The sequence below is a fragment of the Vicugna pacos genome, chromosome X, assembly GCF_048564905.1.
Source record: "Vicugna pacos chromosome X, VicPac4, whole genome shotgun sequence".
Lineage (NCBI taxonomy): Eukaryota > Metazoa > Chordata > Mammalia > Artiodactyla > Camelidae > Vicugna > Vicugna pacos.
Genome location: NC_133023.1, coordinates 83,090,453 through 83,112,733, shown reverse-complemented (window position 1 = coordinate 83,112,733; position 22,281 = coordinate 83,090,453). Strand labels below are relative to the sequence as shown.

At 42.6% G+C, this 22,281-nt stretch overlaps 1 protein-coding gene across 1 annotated transcript in view; it reads right to left on the bottom strand.

Annotated features, from left to right (window-relative positions):
* Window positions 1-792: 792 nt before the first annotated feature.
* Window positions 793-22,281, bottom strand: part of LONRF3 (LON peptidase N-terminal domain and ring finger 3) — a 37,290-nt gene continuing 15,801 nt past the window's right edge. Inside the window, exons 6-11 of the mRNA XM_015243197.3 lie at window positions 15,795-15,909; window positions 13,491-13,612; window positions 11,192-11,350; window positions 10,416-10,578; window positions 8,879-9,028; window positions 793-5,762 (exon numbers count right to left, since the gene is read on the bottom strand). Of these exons, the coding sequence (XP_015098683.2) occupies window positions 5,607-5,762; window positions 8,879-9,028; window positions 10,416-10,578; window positions 11,192-11,350; window positions 13,491-13,612; window positions 15,795-15,909 (865 nt within the window). The 3' untranslated portion in view covers window positions 793-5,606. The remainder of the gene's footprint in view (window positions 5,763-8,878; window positions 9,029-10,415; window positions 10,579-11,191; window positions 11,351-13,490; window positions 13,613-15,794; window positions 15,910-22,281) is intronic.

Here is a 22,281-nt window from a genome sequence, read left to right as displayed (position 1 = left end):
TGTAAAATGATTATAAATCAATAAAAAAATGTTAAAAAAAAACCATAAGGGAGGAAGGGAAAGTTTAAATATCTAGGAGCCTGTGGGTCTAGGCATTTGGCCTTCCCTTCTCTTGCTCCTACCTTGTTTTGAGACTGGGAATTCCTTCTAGGGAGGCCTCTTTTGCCCTGGGGAACTCAAAGAGTGGAGCCCAGAGGAGAGGAAGCAGAAAGTGTTGGTTTAGACTTTCTTTGCTCAAGCAAGATCTTCTTTTTAGATGATCCAATCTAGTTCTCCAAAGAGAATTAGGCAGGCACTTTGGGCAGAAGAACTGCCTTGGAGGGAAGATCGTACCTTCGGCCAGCATGTGCTCTATCTCACGAGAATCAGAGAGTTGCAGGCTAGGCACAGAAGGGTGAGGGCCAACAGAGCCAAGCATTCCCTCTGGGGCCTGGTTGGGCAGGAGTTCTGATTTTTCTCAGTTACCCCCAGAAAATCCTGTTACAAAGAACAAGGTCAGGCCCAAGGGGAGTTTTCTGTCATTTTGGGTTTTTTTTTAATTGCTCTACTCCTGTGTCTTCTCTTCTTCGGTGGTAAAACAGAACCTGTATAAAGTCATCGATGGCACAAGACCAAAATTCGTGCAGTAAAGGGGATGAGATGCTGCCAAAGCCCTCGGGCTGGAGTCAGTTTGGTCAATATGGCTCATTGTCCCAGTCAGTTTTACCAATTTTCCTGTCAAAGGGTTCATGCTGTGGGCCTTAGCTTTAGCCTAGTGTTGAGAAACCATTTAATTGAAATAAAAACATGTACTTTGCTTTCATGAACATTTTATCATGCCAGAGAAAACACAGTAGGTAGCACGCTCTGCTTTAAGCAAACCCAATATATGGATGGATTGACAAATAAACTAGGAGCAGATTATTAGCAAAAAGCTTCCACATAATTAGTAGTAACAAGCTTTTCTGGTGCATTTTTAAACAATTAATTTAATCAGGTCACACCTGCCTCACTGTCACATACATAAGAGCTTGCTTTCTGAGCGCAGGTCTATTTTCTTGCAAGATCTTCCAGTCAAATGCATTACAATCAATAGGAACAAGAACAAAATATATGTTCTGATCACTTTCCCTTCTATTCAGCTTCAACAAAAAGATACTGAAGTAACTCGAGCAATTCTTGCCCTAAAGTACAGGTACAGTTGTGTTAGATACAAAGTGAGACAATAGGAAACACTTTTTAATGAACAACAAGCTTTCACAGAGACTGTCTATATCACATTGTTATTACAACATAGATGAGCTGAAACTTCTTTTGCACAGATTTGGAGGAAAGAAGACCCTAAAGAGACATCAAGCATATAGAGGTAGTTGAATAGCAATATGGGAAGGAAAACAAAAGCATTAATTCCCCTTTCAGTTCATTACAGTGCAAGAGTAAAGTGGCTGCATAAGAAACAACTGGAATTACAAACACAAAGACACATTTGCCACTGTTTAAATGGCTTGCTTGATATTTTAATCCTGGCATTACTGAGAACTGCAGAAAATGATGGAACTAGTTTATCTAAGGTAAGCCTATGATGCCACATTGACCTATTTGCTTTCCTTTGATTTTGTTGTTGTTTATCATTGTTGCTTTGACGATAGATAAATGTCAAGCAACTTTAAAAATGATGCATAAGCTACAGTGTTGCTTTGTAAACTTCTGTTAATCACATTTGCTGCGACAAAGTTTTAAATGGCTACAGAGTCATGAAGCAAAAGCTTTAAAATGACACCAGGAACAGAAATTACAGGCACTTCTCTCTCAAGGTTAATTTAGCGCATTTGAAAATACCCATTTGTAAGGGAAAATGTCTTCATTTCACCTCTGGATGTGCATAATCCAGATTATTAAATAGTCGAACAGTGGGAGTGATCATTATAAGAGGAACCAAATACATACTTTACTTGGCTCCTTTCCTTCTTCCTCACTGCACTCAGGAAGGGCCACAAATTGCAGCCCATGCTGCCAGCTGCTTCTTAGAACTATCTTTGATCAAATCAAAGTCTCACTCCTCAAGCCCAAGAATGGGCTGAAAAATCTGTCCTTTTCCCTTATTTGGGCTGCCTTCCATTTGCATCTCGATCACACACCTCTGCTATGATTCTGCCTTGGGAAACAAAAATGGATGCAAAGTCAACAAGTTGGGAACTCAAGAATTAATTCCCCGAATAACATTCCCATCTTGGAAATGGAGTTGGTGGTGGGGAACACAGTCCCCATTGGGTTCCTGTTCATCAACAGTATGCGATCTATTGACAATAAGAGACCTCTGGGTGCTGTGAACCAGCCTTAGAGCTCCATTGCTCCAATGGCCAGTCACAGGGGATGATCTGAGCCCAGTCTGGCTCCACAGGCAGAACTGGAAGTGCCACACAGGCAATGAGTGACTCGACTAGCCCCAGCATGCTGAGGCAGCATAGGACTAGAAGCAGTCGGCCTTCAGAAAAGGCAAATTGTCAACAGAGTCAGTTCTCCGCCACCCCCCTCAAGTAAGGGGCAAGCACTCTTTTCTCCAAGTTGTCTACAGAAAATTAGTTTTATCATTATTCATTTTCTACATTTTGCTGGTTATTAGCTAGCAGCAATAGTACAGTACAAAGCAGAAAGGCATAATGTCTGCTTGGTACCTAATATATATACACACATGTACATATACACACACACATATATATACACATCTATATACATCTATATACACATACACACACACACACACACACACACACACACACACACATACACAAAATAATCTACTAGGAAAAGACTAGGCCAGTCACAATAGGCAGGAATAAACTAACGAAATAAATGGCACTAATTACCAAGGGGGAAGTCGTGCCCTTCTGGTCTAGATTTAACCTTATGTTTTTTTCTCTGTATACGCTTCATTCCCTAGCTTTGCAGTAAAATCAATTTACAAGCGGTGAAATGGTCATGCCCAACTGATTACCCCATTCAAATACATACCAAAGAAAGCCAAGGCTTAGCCTTGCAACTTGCCTCCCACCACTACTGAAACCAAAGCTGGCTGCAAAATAACCCCAATGCGTCTCCAGGCTAACTGAGAGGAAAGTGCAATTCTGCCCTGCTGAGCTCTACATTTGCTGGAGTTGGGTCCTCACCTAGCAACATGCAATATTCTGTAATGTGGAATTTTATACATTTTAGAGAGCAGGGAGTGATGAGTTGGTCATGGTAACAGAGCTAGAACTTAAGGCTTCTATGTTATCAGAAATTCTACACCTCCAAACAACGCTACTTTTTAGCCCTCTTGAAAGATGAAACATTTCCTGGCACAGAATTCTCCCTCATCTCTGACTCTCATTTGTTTTCCAGTCTTTTCACTTTCCCAGACAGACTTGACCCCCAAAGGAACTACATGTAAATCATCAAGTTATGGTCTGAAAATCAAAGGTGTGGATCCCCCCGGTCAAGTTAAAAGAGGCTGGAAATGGGTATTGTGTGTAAAGGCAGGGTTTTATGCAAATATAGTCCCAATGATACTCTGCAGCTATGACTGATCTAATCATGGCTAGCATTTGTTAAATGACTCCTATGTGCTAGGCACTATGTTAAGTGATTTACATATATTATCTCATTTAATGTTATAACCCTATATGCAGTATTTATCACCACCATTTCCTAGATGAGAAACTCGGGCTGGGAGAAAGTGATATCACAAAAGTAACATATCTAGCAATTGGAGACACTTATGACCCTTTTCTTTGCTGCATTTACATTCGATAGCAGGCAACTAGTTGTACTAGGACTGTGCTGTGACCACGTGGTTGGGCACCAGGTGGCAGTAACCACGCCTATACTTCCATTCTTTACCAGTCCAGTGGGGCTCCAAGCATCAAATCTGGTAACAGAGTGTTCTGAAAACACAGTGTTCATTAAGAAAGGGCAGAAAAGATCATTTGGTTTCTGCTTACAGGAATCTCTTTTTTGTCACCTGGATCATCTCATTCTCCCTTCTCTGTTTCTGGCCACAGGTGGTAATGGAAGAAGTCAGACTGATTGCTTGAGGCATTAACCTCTGGCCGGAACAGAGTGGATGGGCCGCATGTGAGTCACACACTGCAGCTGTCCAGAATCACATGGTGGGGGGGGTATAATTTGCTTGAAGGGAGGAACAACACGATTCACTTCTTCCCTGCCCTAATCTTTTCAGTCTGTCATTATAACACTCTTGGACTCATGGTATTTTTCAGGTTCTCCTGGCACTAATGACATCAAACTAGCACTAAACCAGCTAGACAAGGGCTCACTCTTACCTCCTGACCACTATTCTTCCCCTGTACTGAACTCTCTGGCCCATTGCAGCTAGGAGGAAAGATAGTCTTTAGATAAAATCATGGATTGTCTGCTTCCTTTAAAAAGATTCAAAAACCAAAAAGATAGTTTGAGGATTTTTTTAAGGGTTCTACTTTTGTTCCTGGCTTCTTCACACTTTTCATAATGGACAGTCCTTCATCAAGTGTTTCCACACATGGTAGCCAGGTCCAGATCCTCAGAACCCTGGGAAAAGGTGGGGTGTGGAGGCTAGCTGGGCATGACTGTGATGCGCCAGACCAAAAACCATTCCCTCTGAAGGGTTAAATATTCTCCTGCCTAAAAATTCCATTCCTAACTGCACTGGGCAGAAATTAAGATATACTTATAATTAGATTGCAGAAATAAATGCCTATAATAGGTTGTAATAAAAGACACTCCTCTAATTCATCTCTTGATTCCAGAAAAATAATTCCTTCAGCCTGGCTCTGTATAACATGCAGAAAGTGGATTAGTTTACTTTACCCTGGCTTATTCCATAAGCAAAAACAAATCCCTTAAGTATTTTATATTGTTCGATTCAAGCTGAAAGCAAAAGGGAATCTGTGAAGATAAATGATCTTAGCATGATCCTGATAGATACAAAAATGGTTCAAGAACTGGGATCAAATATAGCAAAAAATGGTTAAAGCAATATTGCACATTTCTAGTATTGTTACTTCCCCCTAGGTACATGGAAAACCACATCAATAAATAATTTTCAGTAATGCACACTTAATAGTTACATACATACATGAAGAGAAAAAGGATACAGTAGTGCAAAAAATAAATTATTTAAACAGAAAGAAGTATGAACATTATTTTACACAATGCCATGTAAAACCTGAACTGTTTGGAATGAGACCACAAGTCAGGGAAAAAATGCACAACATGATTAGTGACTTGGCTTCACATTTCAACCACACAGTCATTCATCTATGAAAGACAGAAAATTAAAGCAAAACCACTTTAAACTTTGAGAAAATTTTTATGTCAAAATCAAAAAATTTTTTTTTCTTCTGGGCTCTTAAACAACCTCTGCTGTGCATGTAGTTGTGCAGCATGTCAAGAAGCATCTTAAGAAAGAAAGTTTCAAACAGGTCACATCCGTTCGGTCTTTCTACTTAATTTCTCTCTGTGATTCATAGCAGGATAATGCCTCTGTTTGATACTTCCTTCTCAGATGTTATTGCAATTAGATATATTTACAAGACGACTCCCCCAGGGTGGTGGGGGAGCGTGGGAGCTCCTTTGCAGCAATCCACTCACTAGTTTTGGTTTCGGGATATAAAGGCCAGGACCCGCCGAATACCGTTCAGTCGATCCTTTAAGGACCTCATTGCTAGGAACGGGAGCTGAGCTCGGCTTTCCAATGGAAGAACTGCTAACGTCCACCAGCACCAGGCTGGACCATTCGGGTTGATCTGCAATAGAGAAACGCAGTGGGCTCATCCTATCCCTGTGGAAGTAATACAAGTCTGCAGGTTTCCAAAGCCGCAAGGTAAACATCCCAAGTGGAACTGCTTCTATGTGTGGCAGAGACTGCTGATTACCTACCTATGTCCCTTTATCTTAGCTCGGCATACACCCACCCAGGGGGAAGGAAAAGACTACATTTCTCAGACTCCCTTGCAGCTAGGTGAGGCCATAAGACAAAGTCCTGGCTAATGAGGCATAAAAGAAAGTGATATGTGACTTCTGTGTCATGCTCTAGGAAAGAAGCATGAGCCCTCGCCTCCTCTTTCCTTCCTTTTCCCATTTGCTGGAACGTGGACGTGGTGATGATCAGCCTTCTTCAACCAGGAGGATGAGAGCAACATTCAGTGGACAGCAGAGCTCCGTCATGAAGAAGCCTGGGTCTCTCAATGATCTGGGACAGGGCTGCCCTAGCCCTCCACGACTTAGGTTCTCTGTCTTGTTTAAACTACAGTTGTTTTTGGTAGTGAGTAAAGCAAACAAATTGATATCCTAACAAATACACCATACCTTCTAGCCTGTGTGATTTTACGAGCTAAACTATCTACTAGAGTTGGCCCTCTGAATCCATGGATTCAACCATACCTGTGGATTGAAATTGATTGGTTGAATCTGCAGATGTAAAACTTGTAGCTGCAGAGGGCTGGCTGTATTCGTTGCATTACATCATTTCAGATAAGGGATTTTGGTATCCACAGGGCTTCCTGGAATCAGTTCCCCGCAGATACCGAGGGACAACTACTCAGTCTCTTCCACCTCTTGGATCCCGTGTGGACCCTTTGGCCTGATGCATACAGCATGGGGGCCTTCAGCTCCCATGACCCCTTACGCTTTGGGTGTCTCTTACCTCCCTTCATTTCCCTGCTTCCAGCTGAACGCAACAGAGTCCACATAGGCCGGGTCACTATAGGACCACAGCTAGCTCCTCCCCCAAAACCAAAGCCTATGATTCACAGCCCCAAAGCACAGCAATCCCACTTTGCAAAAATTCCAATTGGAAAACACAGTCACACAGAAATGTATACTGTCCCAGGTTTCCTCTTAATAAAGAGCTTTCCCATCCCACAGAAATCCTGCACCAACATCCTGCTTGTCAGCAGCATCCCAGGCACACATTGTAGACATCAGTGACTTACTTCCTGCTAAGCCTGGCTCTAGGACTGCAGAGAACCACATTCTGGTCAAATCACCCACACGTGGATTAGTTGCCTCCAAACTGGCCACCTGATCTCCCTCAACCCTCGCTGCCTCTGCTTCTCTGTGCCTCGAGCTTCATTTGAAGTGTTTTTTTGTCCCTCGCTGCAGTATGTGACATGCTCCCCCTCCTAAAATCAGTTCTGAATATTAGATTGACAGATCCTGAACTCTATTTCCCAGGATCATTAACAAAGATGTTTAAGCTGATGCTAATACATGTGGTGGTTTCTAAGAAATCTCCTCCAGAAGCTTAGAACATTCTTGTTAATGAGACCTGGGACCGCTGGGACTGCAGCACTAACTGGATCAAACCGGATGGGATTTTTTTTGTTGTTATTGCTGCTGCTGCCACTACTGCCAGAGCAACATGGTAACAGTCCTAATAAGAAACAAAATGAAACCTAAGATTTCCGCTTTCTGTGTCACTGAGCCCTCACGGATCACTGTGTAACATCTGTGTTTTCTCTTGTGGAAGATGCTGTTATCACTGCTGATTGCTACCTTCTGCCTGACTGGGGGAGAACGCTTTCCAGAAGGTGAAGGGGAACATTCTGTTTGTTTGTGAGCTTGCACAGAGCTCCGCTGGAGTCCTGAGTCACAGGGGCCCAGAGCCAGGAGCTGAATCATCGGGAGGCACTAACTGGCCTTTCTCCCTCCAACATTAATGATGTCTTTGAATGGAGGGTAAAGGAGCCACCTTTGTGGTCTGGAGAAAACAAGACACTTCAGCCCATTAGGGAACAGACTGGTGCTTTACAGCCTCAGAATGCAAGAGGAAGAAGAGACTTTAGAGACTTCCTCATCCACATCCCTCATTTCAGAGATGGGGAAAAACGCTGAGAAAGGGGAAGGGACTTACCAGGGTCATGCAGCTAGAGAGGTAAGTAGGGCCAGTCTTTGGGCAAGAAAGTCAGAATATACATATTCTATTCTACTACTGTGACAGAGTCAGGAATGTGTGTAAGTAAAGAATCAGGGAAGTTATGATGGTGATTATGTAGGAGAGCCAGCTCAGAACGTGGAAAAGGTGATGGTGGGAAAAGTTCTGACTGGCGTATTTCTAGCCTTGTCCTAGAAAGAGAGTATGCCCTGACTTACAGCAGGCAAGCAAAGCTTGGTGAAACTTAACCATCTCCATCTCCATCTCTGGAGAGCTTGTGATCTGCAGCTTGATCTCTCAAATGGATCTGTGCCCCCAGGAAATAGACTGATCCAGTAGCATTAATGAACTGTCTTCTAGTATAACTCAGCCAAGGGCAAATTTAAGGATTGGGTCAGTTTTCTCAAGAAAACTTGCTCACCCCTGATGAGGACAATGACAAAGGTCTAGGCCTGCAGGACCAAGCATGGAGGGACCTGGTGTGAAAAGTTGCTCTGGTCTTGCAGTTGGAATCATGTAAGGTGGCTGGCCCAAGCTCCTGGCTCCTGCAGCGATGGAGGGAGAGAGTTATGAAGCCCTCTGGAAGCAGCAGCCTTTGGTCTCAGTGCCCTGGGTACCCTTCCTTTTCTTAAGCCTGGCATGGCATGAATCTTGTCACCCTAACATCACCATGGTGGGAATCTGGACTCCCATTAAAGGTTCTTCTGTTGATGGTGCCTGTGTTCCCATCCTTTCACCTGACTTACCTCTCAAAACCTGTCTTGGATCCAAGTTCCTGCTGCTTCCCTTTAGTTACTCCAATTCTGACTTGGGATCCTTTTGGTCTTACCCATGATGTCCACTGCCCAGCCAAACAAGACCGATTTGGGTCCATCTTCCTCTCTACATTTGATTTGCTGGATGGAAACCACAGACCCAGCTAATCACAAACCCTAGGCTCTCTCATCTGGTGGGGATGACCAATTACAAAGAGACATTTTTATATACCTGGGGATCAGCATCCTTTTCTGGCATTGGGCCAAAATGATTGAGTATCCGATTCTTCAGAGATGATTTGAGTGAATGAAACCATGATGACGCTTGCTCATAGACACAGTTATGTAATCCCATGAGCTCAGCACAATCCTCTCCTTGAACCTGAAAGTATCAGAGTGGAAGTGAAGCATTCCACACCTTCTCTGACACACCTACAGCCCCTTTTGACACCTGACTCTTTGAGCATCCATCCTTTCACGCTATGGGAAGGTTCGCCTTTCTGGCTTTCTCCTGTGTGGTATGTGAAAGGCTCCTCAGCCAGGTGATGGACTGTGTGTAAATACTGTTGAGGGTGGAGGATGAAGAGAGGTTCAGCTGGTAAATGAGCTGAAACAGCAGGACATACAGAGAACCAGCGATGCAGATGCAAACTGGCCTGAGTGGAGGCATGATACCAAACTAGGCTGTGCAAGTTCATGCCTCTGTCCTCTTCATTTTCGACATCTGCTTTCCCACTGCTCACCGGGAAGAGGAACACCAATGTGTCCACGTCTCAGTGTGTACTGTGGAATGCAGTAATTCCACAACTATATCGAGCTTGGTAATTTAACATTGAACTTTTTGGTAAATACATATATTGACATATGTGAACTTCTCCAGAGACCAAGTTAATTATTAAATAAACCAAGAGGTTAAAAAGTGCTGGTAGCTAAAACTATGTTAATTCCAAGGTCTCCAACGGAAGATACAGGAAGAAAGTGGCAAGGGTAGCTGTTTCCCAATCTAGGTTATGACCAAAATCTTCAGATGTTGAGTTTAAAAATTCTATCCAAGCTCTCAATCTAAACCAATCTAGAAGCTATAACCCGATAATTCTTAAACAACCCAAGTGATTCTGATGATCAGCCAAGGTTGGAACTTCTGAAGCGGGGTGGGCAGGGGCAGGGGGCACAAGTCAAATACGTGTATTCATTGATCAAATATTTATTAATCTTGTACGACGTAGTGAATGTAAATATGAACAGATATGGGATGATTTATCTCTTCTTCTACCCATTAGTCCAGGAAACCAAGGATTAACTGGACATGTCATCTTTCCACTTTATGGGATGATGAATTATTGGGAGGGGCTCTTGGCCAGGTTGCACGTTCACAAATATAAATGTGCATGTGAACCTACAATTATCTCAAAAGAAAAAGGTTTAAAATATAAATAAATCAAAAAATAAAATACACATGTACGGATCCAGCTCCAGATCTTGGTCTCCCTGGCAGAGACCTAACTCCTAGGCTGAATGGGCCCTGGAGTTGGTCTGGCTTGGCATCTCTCATGCATGAATATCACTCAGCAACTAGGCAGGGAAAGCCCGGGCACTGGGCACACTTACTGCCGTTCCACAATCGAACAGCAATCAGGCAGCATTCAACTTCGCTACAGCCACTTGGTGAGAAATCCCAAGACCCGCATCAGTGCTGAGAGACCCTTTTGCAATCATCTTGGTCTGTCAAGCTACAGGGCTAGCCAGGCTTTGGGATTCTGGGACCTCACCTTTTGGTCTTCAATGTATTCGATGTCAGCTGTGTTGTAACCATCCCGCTGGCCCTGATGGAGGACCTTGAAGCGCCTCTTGCCTATGCTGTCAACCACTGAGCGGCCATCGGCAAAGAACTGAACATTTCTGATCTCTAGGATGCAGCCATATTCTGCAAACCTGTTATTGGGAATGGAGTCAAGAAAGTAAATTCTTGATGAGTTGTTTCTCTGGCCTCCCCTGCGCCTCCCACCAACATTGTAATGACCTCATGTTGTGCCTTGAGGGACTTCTGCCTTCTTGCCTGTCCCAGGGTCTACAGCTGGAATTACACCACAGGCAGTGCCTCTGTGAAAAAAAATCTTAATGTATAGCTGCTACCATTTATTGTACGGTGCTCAGTACTTTACATGCATTATTAACTCACCAGTCTTCCCAACAAACCCAAAGAGGTAGGCACTATTATCATACCCATTTTACAGATAAGGAAACTGAGTCACAGAAAGGTTAAGTAACTGGCCCAAAGTCAAACTTGCTCCAAGGTTGGAGCCAGAATATGAACCCAGACAGTTTGACTCCAGGGCCCATGCTCTTATAAAACAAGTTTTATAGTATATACCACCAATTTAACAAAAGATTGATACTGAGGTTCCTTTAAATAGGCAGCTTCTCACATGGTAAACTAGGGGCTAGAGGGACCCTGATCCGTACAAACGTTCCTGGGAGGGCCCCAAAGGAAAACAAAAGCCCCTGTCCACCCAGCATCCCTTTACTCGCATAGCTCCTCACTTACCCTTTGACAGGATCTCCAAGGCACATGCCAAACTGCCTTGTGCCTGTCTCAATGCACCTACGAATCATCAGCCGGTAACAAGGTTCAAAGATGTGCAGGGGACAGGGAACCGTGGGATAGGCCATGGTACACACGAAAATAGGCACGTTCTTATTTAAGCTGTCAGGAAGAGCAAATGACATGGATCTCATAGCATTGGAGCAGAACACAGAAAGGTTGGTCAAATGTCACCATGTGGTTCCCCCATAGGAAGGTGAGGAGACATCAAGTGTTGATGGCTGATAAAAAATACTAAAATGCAACCGATGCTGTGGGCTGAGTCCCACTATCTGGTGCCCAGGTTAGCCTAAGGGCTAAGATGAAAAATGACATTCTATACATTCTAATTTGGCTAAAGAAGTTCTCTAGTACCTTTACGTTGTTGGTGATAGTTAGACCTCCTATTTTCCTTTCTTTCATGCTCTCCACTCAAAACAATGTCTCCAGGTGTCTTGCTGGCAGTATGGGGAGGGGTACTGGTGGTAAAAGTGGACTCAGCTCTCCAGAGGGATGGTAGGAAAATCTCTGCAAGGTCCCCGTGAGCACCTCACATTTACAAAGCCCCTCGAGGATCTGCATGGCAGGCCCAGCTGGGAGGAGGGGGGAGCAGTGGAGAGGCAAGAGTCTATCCAGCCCAGTGAAGGACAAACATTCCTGTGCATCCGAATCACTGGAGGTCCGTCAACCCAGATGACCAGGCCACTGAACCCCCAGAGACACGGCTGCATTAGCTCTGGGATGAAGACCTATGAGTCTGCCTCTCAACATGTGCCCATGAAGATTCAGACCTACAGCCTGATGGGAAGCCACACACCAGGTCGGCTGCCCCTGGATCACTCTTCTCTTATCTGTCTAGTAAATCCAATACAGGGACATCTACACCTAGACCTACCAATAGATAGAAGATCATTTGCCCAAATCTCCAAAGGATTACGTTTAGGATTCCCTTAAAGAGAAATCCCCCTAGTATATTCCAGTGTTTGTTAATAAGACATTAAAATGATATCTGAGAAGAGAAGAGGGCTCAGAGAGACTCAAGGTGAACTTAACAATCAGAAATAAAGATAAAATTGCCCTGTGTAGATCTAACATGTCAATAAGAAAAGAAGGATTTCATTTCTAGTTCCCCAGGAAAACATGTGATTCAAAAGGCCCAAAGTGTTGGCAGTTTAGAAACATTTTCTACAGGGTGGGGATAAAACCAGAACAGCTTTTGCCACTGAGAACTTCACACTGAGAATTCCACTGGGGGTGGGAAGGGGGGAGGGCAGCAGTATAAGAGGCAAAAATGAGTGATTTCCTCCTGCTTTTTCTGCTAAGCGAGCTGTTCTTCCGGCCAGGCAGAGAGCCTGGAGCCTTATTTCCATCTCCACCCCTCCTCTCTGCATCTCACAGTACCTGTGACGGCGGAGGAAACATCATAACAAGCAGCATTCTTACTACTACTTTTATTAACTTCTTACTACGCACTAGGTCACTTCATGTTCATAACAAATCCACAAGGTAAGAACTGTTATTATCCCCAAGTTACAGATGAGGAAACTGAGGCCCAGAGGGGTTAAGTGACTTGCCGAGGGTCATGAAGCATACTCACTTTGTGGCAAAACTGGGTCAGAAGCCCAGGCCTGGGTGACATCAAAGTTCTTAACCTCATGGAACCTCCTTATGTATCTGAAAACAGTCTTCTGGATACAGTTCACCCTTGGACAACACGGGGGTCAGGGCGCTGACCTTCTGCACAGTTGAAAATCTGTGGATAACTTATAGTCAGCCCCCTCCACATACATGGTTCCCCCGTAACAGTGGTTCCACATCCGTGGATTCAACCAACCACTGATTAGATCGTGTGATACTATAGTGTTTACTATAGAAAAAAATCCACATAGAAGTGGAAGTGTGCAGTTCAAAACCATGTTGTTTAAGAATCAACTGTACTTGGTAAGTTCCCCTAAGTTATTCCAGTTTACTCCTGCCCAAGGCACCCAGTTACTAGTGCCAAGATGTGACCTGGTCAGTGGTTCAGCTTAGGTTTCTTCAGTGTTTTGCTGGTGAATGTGGAACAACTGGCTTTCTGGGAGGAGAGGGCAGAAAGCCCTGGTTTACAGCATTTGCCAATTTCCATGGTGTAAATACTTTCACTATGGCCAGTTTCAAACTACCAACCTGGTATCACTACATGAGGAGTTAGGAAGAAATGTGCACTTTCAGTTCTAGGAGCTGGTATGAGTGAAACTGAAAATAGAAATGTGCATATGCATACTTAGAAAGTTCTTCCATTTCCTCTTCATAAAGCCTCCTTCGTTCCTTGAGTTCTTCTGGAAGGAATTTAGCTATTAGCTCTTCCATTATGACATTTTTGCTGTACTTTCTTGATGCCAAGCACTATATGGGGAACAAGGCAATTAGATATTATACAGTCATCACAAAAACACAAAGCACTTCTGATGTAATCAGTAGAATAGTTAAATGTCCCATACACTGGAGTAATTTGGACCCACACATTGGCAACTGATACTATCATGATGTATGTATTCTCTGGAAGTTAGAGTTTAGTTTAAAAAAATATGCAATTATTTTTACAATTAGAAAAAAATATTTTAACCTGAAAAGACCTGCACTGAAGTTTTAAATGTCTCAAGGTTTTCCTAAAACATTGAAATTGAGATCATGTTCTTGTCACAAAAAAAGGGGGAAAATTCTTCCTTTCCTTTTTCTGATTATTGTGTTTACAAGCTCCTGGAAATGGTCTCCATCTGGGATATGCTGAAAGTCTGTGGTCAAAAGGTCCAGGGAAATAAAAGCAATTTTCAATCATTGATCCTTTCCTGCCCTCCCCTACTCCCACCCTGCCCTGGTGCTTGGCTTCTGGATATTTCAAGCCTACGTATTTTTTTCTCCTCTAACTTCAGTTTTAAAAAAAAAGCTAAATACTGGTGATTTTGTTTGCCTATTTGTTTTTTTATTATACCATCTAGGTACCACTGAAATTATGTTATAAATCCTGATTTCAGACTCTAACTCGGGCCCAATTATCAATTGTCACTATTACGCTCCTCCCAAACACCCCTACCCCATGCATATCCAGGGATCTGTAAGGAGTGGGTGTTTGACACTGTGAACCTGACAATAGGAGTGAAAACATCTGCAGAGAACTGCGGGCTATGGAAACTACCCACATAGGCCCAGCAGGGGGAGCTCCTGAGTATAAAACTGCAGGCTTCAGACATTTTTTTCCTTTCCCAGCATGGGCTATGTCTGTTTATTCCGCAGTGAACACGATCGGAATAAGATATTTATCTCTCTGGAAAACGGTGCAAGTGTGACCCTATGTGGATATACAGAGATAGGTGGGAATATCTTCTAGCCCCTAAGTCCAGGACCCTACAGCATCTGCCCCCAGGATGCCTTCTCAGCCACTGACATTGCCTGGCTGCAGGAAAATTGGCTGTTTTGCCCAGTCCTAGCCTTTGGGGAAAAAAATGCCTCAGGAAGTAGCCTATCCAAGAAGGAGGTGACTTCTCCACTAATGCCAAAACAAAAACCCAGGAAAATCACATACTAAAATTTTAATGGTAGATTTTCTTTCTTTCTGCTTATCTGAATGTTGCAGTGTTAACCACAACACAAACGTATTATTTAAGTATAAGGACCATGAGCTTCTTACCTACAATCAAGACAGCAAATCTCACCTCTTTACCTAGGCCAGATATGACACTGGCCACCACCCACACCAGCCTAACACACACCCTCAGGGCTATTCTGGGTGTTTATTTCACTCCCTTCCCATAGTTTAAATGTTGCAGTGCTGGGAAAATTGCAACACATGACTTCTCTGGATCTACATTCACCTAGAGATAGTCTTGTGTCTCCAACCTCTCCTCAGGGGTGACAGGGGTCAAGGAACACTAATACTGATTGTAAAGTGTGGCCCACAAGTCTCTGAGAGGGGGAAACAAGATGGATTCCTGGATCTTCTTGTGCTATAGAAAATTACATCAGGCCCACTTGAAAAACAAAGGTGGCAGTTTGCGTGATTCATTTTAGAGGACCTGGACGCCCCAGAGATTTTCAAGTAGCCAAATATCTGCTAATAAGTACAGCAGCAGCTGAGGAGTGGGACAAAGACCACAATGAAGGTCTGTGAGGTTTTTTTAGGGACCTGGAAGTGATCTCTTCAAACCATGGAATAAAACATGGATGATAAGGGGACATCAGAGCTCATCTAGTCCAAGCCCAGAGAAGACAAAAGATTCACCCAAGATGACAGTGAATCAGGTGGCATGATGGGCTTTGAACCAGGATCCATGTTTATTACCATTTTGATGCCTTTGTTTCCAACATAAGTTAATTTCACCACTGACTAATTTCACTATAAAAAGCTAGATGTTGCCTCATTTCCCTGAAGGGCTTTGTGGAGGGGGAGGGGTGGCTCTAAGACAGGAGAAATAGATGGTCTGAGGGGGTGTTTTGCCCTAGCACAGTGCAGTGGCTTGGGATCCAATAGGATGCTGTCTTCGTACCCAATGCCAATGAGCTAACCCAATCAAGAAAAAAAACGTTTTACCTGTGAAAGGCCATCTTTGCACAGTGGACACTTCGCATTGTGATCTAGGCATCTTTCAAGGCATTTTAAGCAAAAGGTGTGTCCACAAGGTGTTGTGACTGGCTCATAGAATAATCTGAAATTTAGGAATAAAAATGGAAAAAAACTACAATAAGACGAAACATAAAAGACAGAGCTATTCAATGTTAAGGTTTCATAGTATTATTTGGGAAATTCTATGCGTGGGGGTGGGAGGGGATTCTTTTTCCTTTTTGTTAAAATCCCTGCTGTTGTTGCACTTCAGAAAAGCACTTGCTTTTTATTGTTGAGCTGGATTTAAAATAATGCATTTATTAAAATTTAGGACATAGCTAGATCATTTTGTAACATTAGTTCTAGTCAGTCTCTTCCAGGGGATCCAGATTTTTTCCCTGTCAGGTCTCAGAAAAATGGAGATGAATGCCCAGAGTGTCTGAATAGATTCCATTCTAAAATACTTAGCCAACCTGTTCACCTGAATATGTGTAAACACATAGATAAACAAACACAGAGATAGATAAATACACATGCACACTCCCACATTTAAGCACTTTATATCACATTACAATGGGAAAAGACTAGGATTGTTGCTAACCTTGATTTCATTTTTCAACTAAGCAATGTTTACAGCCTGAAGGATCTCGAAATTGCACCTGTAACAAACATATAACTGCCTTTTATATGGATGAAGAATTTTCCTAGGGGCAGTAGAGTAATATTATTAATGTGCCTATTGATTGATAGACACACACACACACACACACACACACACACATACATATTATCCATACATATACTTTAATTAGATCCTATTTTAATTGCTTTGCAGGAGCTGGCTATTTTTTTAAAGCAATCTGGGGATCCTTTAAAAAGCTGTTCTGTACATTCAGAGATTCACGGATTTTTTTTCTTTTTTCTTTTTCTTTTTTCTTTTTTTTTTCTTTTGCTTAAAGAAAGGCTCACCTGCCGCAGGACCACTGGAAGGGGGCAGCTGAAGATGATGCTTCAGAAGTGGAGCTCGCATTCACCAAGAGGACAGAAAGAAGGGAAAGACGCCTGACTAGCCTATTTTGACCTCACAAGAGTGTTCAGTTGAGAGGAAGAGGCTGCAGGCTGCACAGCGCCCTCGTGTGGCCAGGAGGTGCACCAGCCGCCTAGCCCACCCAGCCAGGCTGAGCAAAAGAATCAAAAACGTCAGAGTTGAACGACTTGAAAAAAATTGAACCCACCAATCAGAATGAAACTGAGGTCCAGAGGAGATGAAGTCACTGGTCTAAGAGTACACACCGACTGTTGGCAGATGAAAGTCTTTCCAACTTCCCCTTCCAGTCGTGTGCCCTTTCTACTAGAACAATGATTCTTAACCATTGCTGTGCGTGAGAATTATGTGGGTTGCTTTTCCTTTAAAGAGCTTTACTGATGTATGACTGACACACAATAAACTGCACATACTTAAAGTGTACAATTTGATAAGTTTTGACACAGGTACACACCTATGAAATCATGTGCACAATCAAGATAGTGAACATACTTGTCACCCCCAAATGTCTCCCCATACCCCTTGGCAAACCCTCCTTCCTGCTCCTCCCCACACAAGCACCCTCATCACCTGGGGAGCTTTAAAAACTACAGAGGCGCAGGAACTCCCCTACAGAGATTCAGATAAGTTGGTCCAGGGTAGGGGCCAGGCAACAGGATTTTTTAAAGCTCCTGGGATGGTTTTAATGTGCAGCCAGGGTGAGGATCATTGTATTACACAATCCTACTAATCTCTGCGAAGGTGAATTTTCTGTATTGGTCTCCAAACCTAATTATCAGAGTCCCCAGTGGAGCTTTAAAAACACAGACATGGTAAAGTCTCACTGGATAAATTTTAGGATTCAGGAGGTCAAGGGGAGTGGCAGAGGTTTGATATTTCTAACAAGCTAATGAAGGTTTGGACTAGGAGAGAGATTTTCATATATTTACTATTTTCTACTTTTTTAGTATGGCCAACCTATTTAAAAAATAGTTAATTTGTTTAACAGAATTAATAAATTTTAGTTACTAAATTGCCCAAAAAGTAAAATTAATTTTCAAAAACACTCTGATGGAGATCCTAACCAGTGCACCAAGGCAAGAAAAAAATAAATAAAAGTATGAGGACTGAAAAGGAAAAAACCAAGTCTATCTTTATTCACAAATGGGATGATGATGAACTTAGAAAACCTAAAAGAATCTACAGAATGATTATTAGAATTAATAAGAATTGATAGAATTAGCAAGGATGCTAGATAAACACAAGTTCTATATACCAGCAACAAGCATAAGAGAATACATTTTTAAAAATATGATATTTACGATTGTTTTTAAAAATCAAGTGCCCAGGAATAAGTCTAACAAAAGTTGATGAGATCTCTACCAGAAAAAACTGTAAACACTTCACTGAAAGAAAGTAAAGATCTAACTAAGTCCCAATAAAAACCCCAACGAGTTATTTCATTTGTTTGTTTGTTTTTGTGGAACTTGGCAAGTTGATTTCTAAACCGTATAAGGCAAGGCAAAGGGCCAAGAAGAGCTGAGACACTTTTGAAGAGCAGCAGTGTGGGATGACTTGCTCTACCAGACGTCAGAACTTGTTATAAAGCAGTAGTGAATAATACAATGTAGGGCTAGCACAAAGACAAAGAGACCCGTGGAATAGAATAGAAAACCCAGAAATAGACCCAGACCCAGATTATTGACTTATGACAAATGGGGCACTTCAGAGCAAAGGGGGGATTTTCAATACGTAAGTAGCATTCTCAGTAAATGCTATTTGGAATAGTTGGCTAGCCATAGGGGGAAAAGAAGTTGGACCATAGCTCACACTATACATGAAAACCAATTCCATGTGGGCTGTGAAAATAAATGTGAAAGGCAAACAGTAAAGCTTTTAGAAGACAAAATATAATGTCTTTATGATCTCAAGATTAAAAAAAAAGATTTCTTAAACAAGACACACACAAAAACCTACTAACTGTAGAAAAAAAAGATTGATCATTTTTACTGCATTAAACTTAAGAACTTGTTAGTGCATCAAAAGATGCCATTAAGAGAGCAAAAAGGTAGGCCACGGAGTGGGAGAAGATACTTGCAACACACACGACTAACAAAGGACTTGTATCTAACACGTACGCAGAGTGCCTACAACATTGGTAAGAAAATGAGAGAGAACCCAGTTGAAACTGGGCAAAGAGTTATATGCACCAGCAGACATAAACACTGTCCACAGTAACACTATCCATAATAGCCCTAAACTAGGAACAACCCAAATATCCATCCATAATACAACTGATTGTGGTAGATTCATACAATGGACATGCTAATGAAAATGAACAAACTTCACCTACATGCAGTAATATGGATAAATTTTTATCCTGAGGGAAAGAAGCCAGAACAAAAGAATACATTCTAGATAATTCAATATATACAAAGTTTTTTTTAAAATAGGCAAAACTAAATTGCACTGTTTAGAGATGCGTACATGGGTGGTAAAACTTCTTTTTTTAAAGAAGAGATCAAAGTCAAGATAATGGTTTCAGGGGCAGTGGGGGAAGGAGACGTTTGGAAGTGGCATATGGGTGGCTTCTGGAGTCTTGGCAATGTTTTCTTTCTTGGGCTGAGAGGGATTGCATGAGTATCCTCTTTACAATATTTTGTTAAGAGAATACATTCATGATTTTATGTACTTTTCCACTGTATGTATTTTACAATATAAGACGTTTGTCAAAACTGTGATTTGCAGGCTGATTTGGGGAACCACTGCTGTGATCTAACTTTAGAAGCAGCCAAACCAGACGGTCTCATTCCCTCAGTGATTTGAGACCTGAGAATCTGAATGATTTTATACACTATTCGATGATGTTAATGATGAAGACCGAGCGATGAATCTATCTGCAAAACGACTTTTCCAGAGAATTTAAAAATTGGGCCTTTTGTTCACTTAAGATGTAATCCACATACAAATAATAGTGATATAGCTGGCCAATGCATTGCAATAAATACTGACGTTTAGTGAGCAGATGAAATGGACACAAAAGGATACAGCAACTCTTAGCAAGAGCTGTGATTAAAATGCTCCTGATCTGAGTGATCACAAACAAGAATGCTACCACAGATGCTGCATAATTATTGCTTTGAAATAATTCAAGGTTCAGATGCTTAGAATATATCATCTTTCAATACTCAGCCCACTTATACACTCAGGCTGACCAAGTAAAGTGAGTGGGAACAGAGGGAATATATTTCTCTTGCTATCCTGGATGTGTGCAATACTGTTTTTGATATAAATTAACTTTACGGAATAGTAGGCAGTAATTATGATTAGCTCTCTTTGACTCTTGAGGAAATTCAGACTCAGACAGGTTAAATAACTTGCCCAAAGTCACACAGCTAGCTAGCAAGTAGCAGGGCTTGAGATGTGAAGTTACATGTGATTCCCAAGCCTGTCTTTGTTGTCCACTATATGACACAGCCACGACGGTGTGCACATCTCCACCTACATCTCCACCTAGAACAAACACCACCATCTACTTGTAGATGCAAATACTCACACTCACACATGCACACCCTCTTCTTCCTCCCTGTCTCTCTCTTGCTTCTCTCTCCCCACCGCCAGAGACAGACAGAGAGACACAGAGGCTCTCTCTCTATATATATATACAGAGCTAGAAATAGATATATCCTCAAATTCCTCTTTAGGCAATGATTTTGGAAAACACTTCAGGGAGGCATTTATAAATCAGAGTTGGCCCAGATTTTCTCACAAGAAAGCATTTTACATTGTCACAGTGATGGAGTAAACAAAAGTAATAATGAATGCTTTCAGTTAGATGTCCGCCCGGATAAAATGTTTGGCTTGTCGGGAAATAGCTATCTTTTCCCACCAGTTACATCCTTGTATTGTGCTCTTTTGCTGCTATCAAATGAAAGCAAAGAGAGAATGAGGAGAAGGAAGGAGGCGGGGTGGGGGGTTGAAGAGAGAGAGAAAGAGTGAAAGAGTGAGAGAGGGAGGGGGGGAGGTACTGACTCCTTAATACCCAGGTACTGGGGCAGCTAAAACTAGGTTAAATATAAAGCTTTTTGTTTCAATTGGCAAAGAGGTCAGTGGGCCATTAGGCCACTAGTTCAAATATCAAACATTCCTGTTCTACATCTCAAAATATCCTTGTCACCCCAAAGGTGCTGCCACACAGCAGCCCCCGAGGTGGCCCCCAGGGCTCAGGGACTGGCTCGGGTAAATCTCAAGGGAGGATGTGCAGTCACTAAAGACTGAGGAGCAGAGTTCTGAGGTGCTGAAATCAGAGTACCTTCCCTCAGCAGAGCTCTCCTGACCCAGCAAGGGAGATCCGGAGACGGCAAAGTGCCTCAGCGCACCCTCCAAATACTGTTCCATTCACTCGCTCCACCCTTTTCCCTGGGGAATTTAGAGGCTGCTCCTGACTTTCTCTCTAGAATCAGAATAAATTCACGCTCTAACTTGTCTTCTAGCAATGCGGCACTGACTGTATTCCATCCTAGAAACGTGCACAGGAGGTACAAACGTCTAGTTTCATGACCTGGCAGATTGTTTGAAAATATCTCTGCTCTTAAATCCTCTCCCCACAAAACACATGAGGGTCATAATAGAACCTAATAATCACCCTAACAACAACAACAAAACAACAACAACAACAACAAGAAAAACACTGAAGAGAGGCGAAAACAGGAAGTTTTTCAAGACTGCAATAATTCAAGCTAAAGCATGTGTTTGAAATGGCCTCTGTCAACATCTGATTTCTGACTTGGAGACAAACCCTGTTGGGAGGGGGACTGACTATACCTTCTTCTGAACTAGGGCTATGATTTTAAGAGCCTTGAAATCAAAAATGCTCTCTAGACTTGGCAGGTTCCTTCTACCATAAAGCAGCTAGAGTTGCCCTGGAATTACCAGCCCCTACAACAGCCGCTCAGGCAAAGATGGGTTTTTGCTTTGAAGTGTCATTTAGAAAAGAGGACAGGATAAGGGTAATAATGGCTTTTAAACTCAGAGTGAGCAAACTAGAAGGGGGTCTTATCCTCTTGGTGTTTATTTCTTGGACCAAACTTATAGCCCTTCTCTGAAGCTCCCTGTTGAGATCAGGGACAAACAAGATGGAAGGGAGAAAGCAGAGGAAAGGGAACAAAAGAACTTCAGCCTCGGGATTCTTAGTCCTCAGGGAATGCACAAGCAGGATGAGCCTGTGTGCTTGATTTCGCAGGGAGGAGGGCTGAGGAGGGCAAGCACACCAAAGACCTGGGCTTTCTGAGTGAGCCGAATCAAGTCTCTCAAAGTCTGACATCCGAAAGGCCAGGGCCCATGTCACGGGCCATAGCCACAGAGGCGTTACCTATGGGGGCCCACTACTCTGCTCGGAAGCAGTTTCTCTCTCTCACACCTTGGCTCTGACATGACCCACCTGCTACTTTG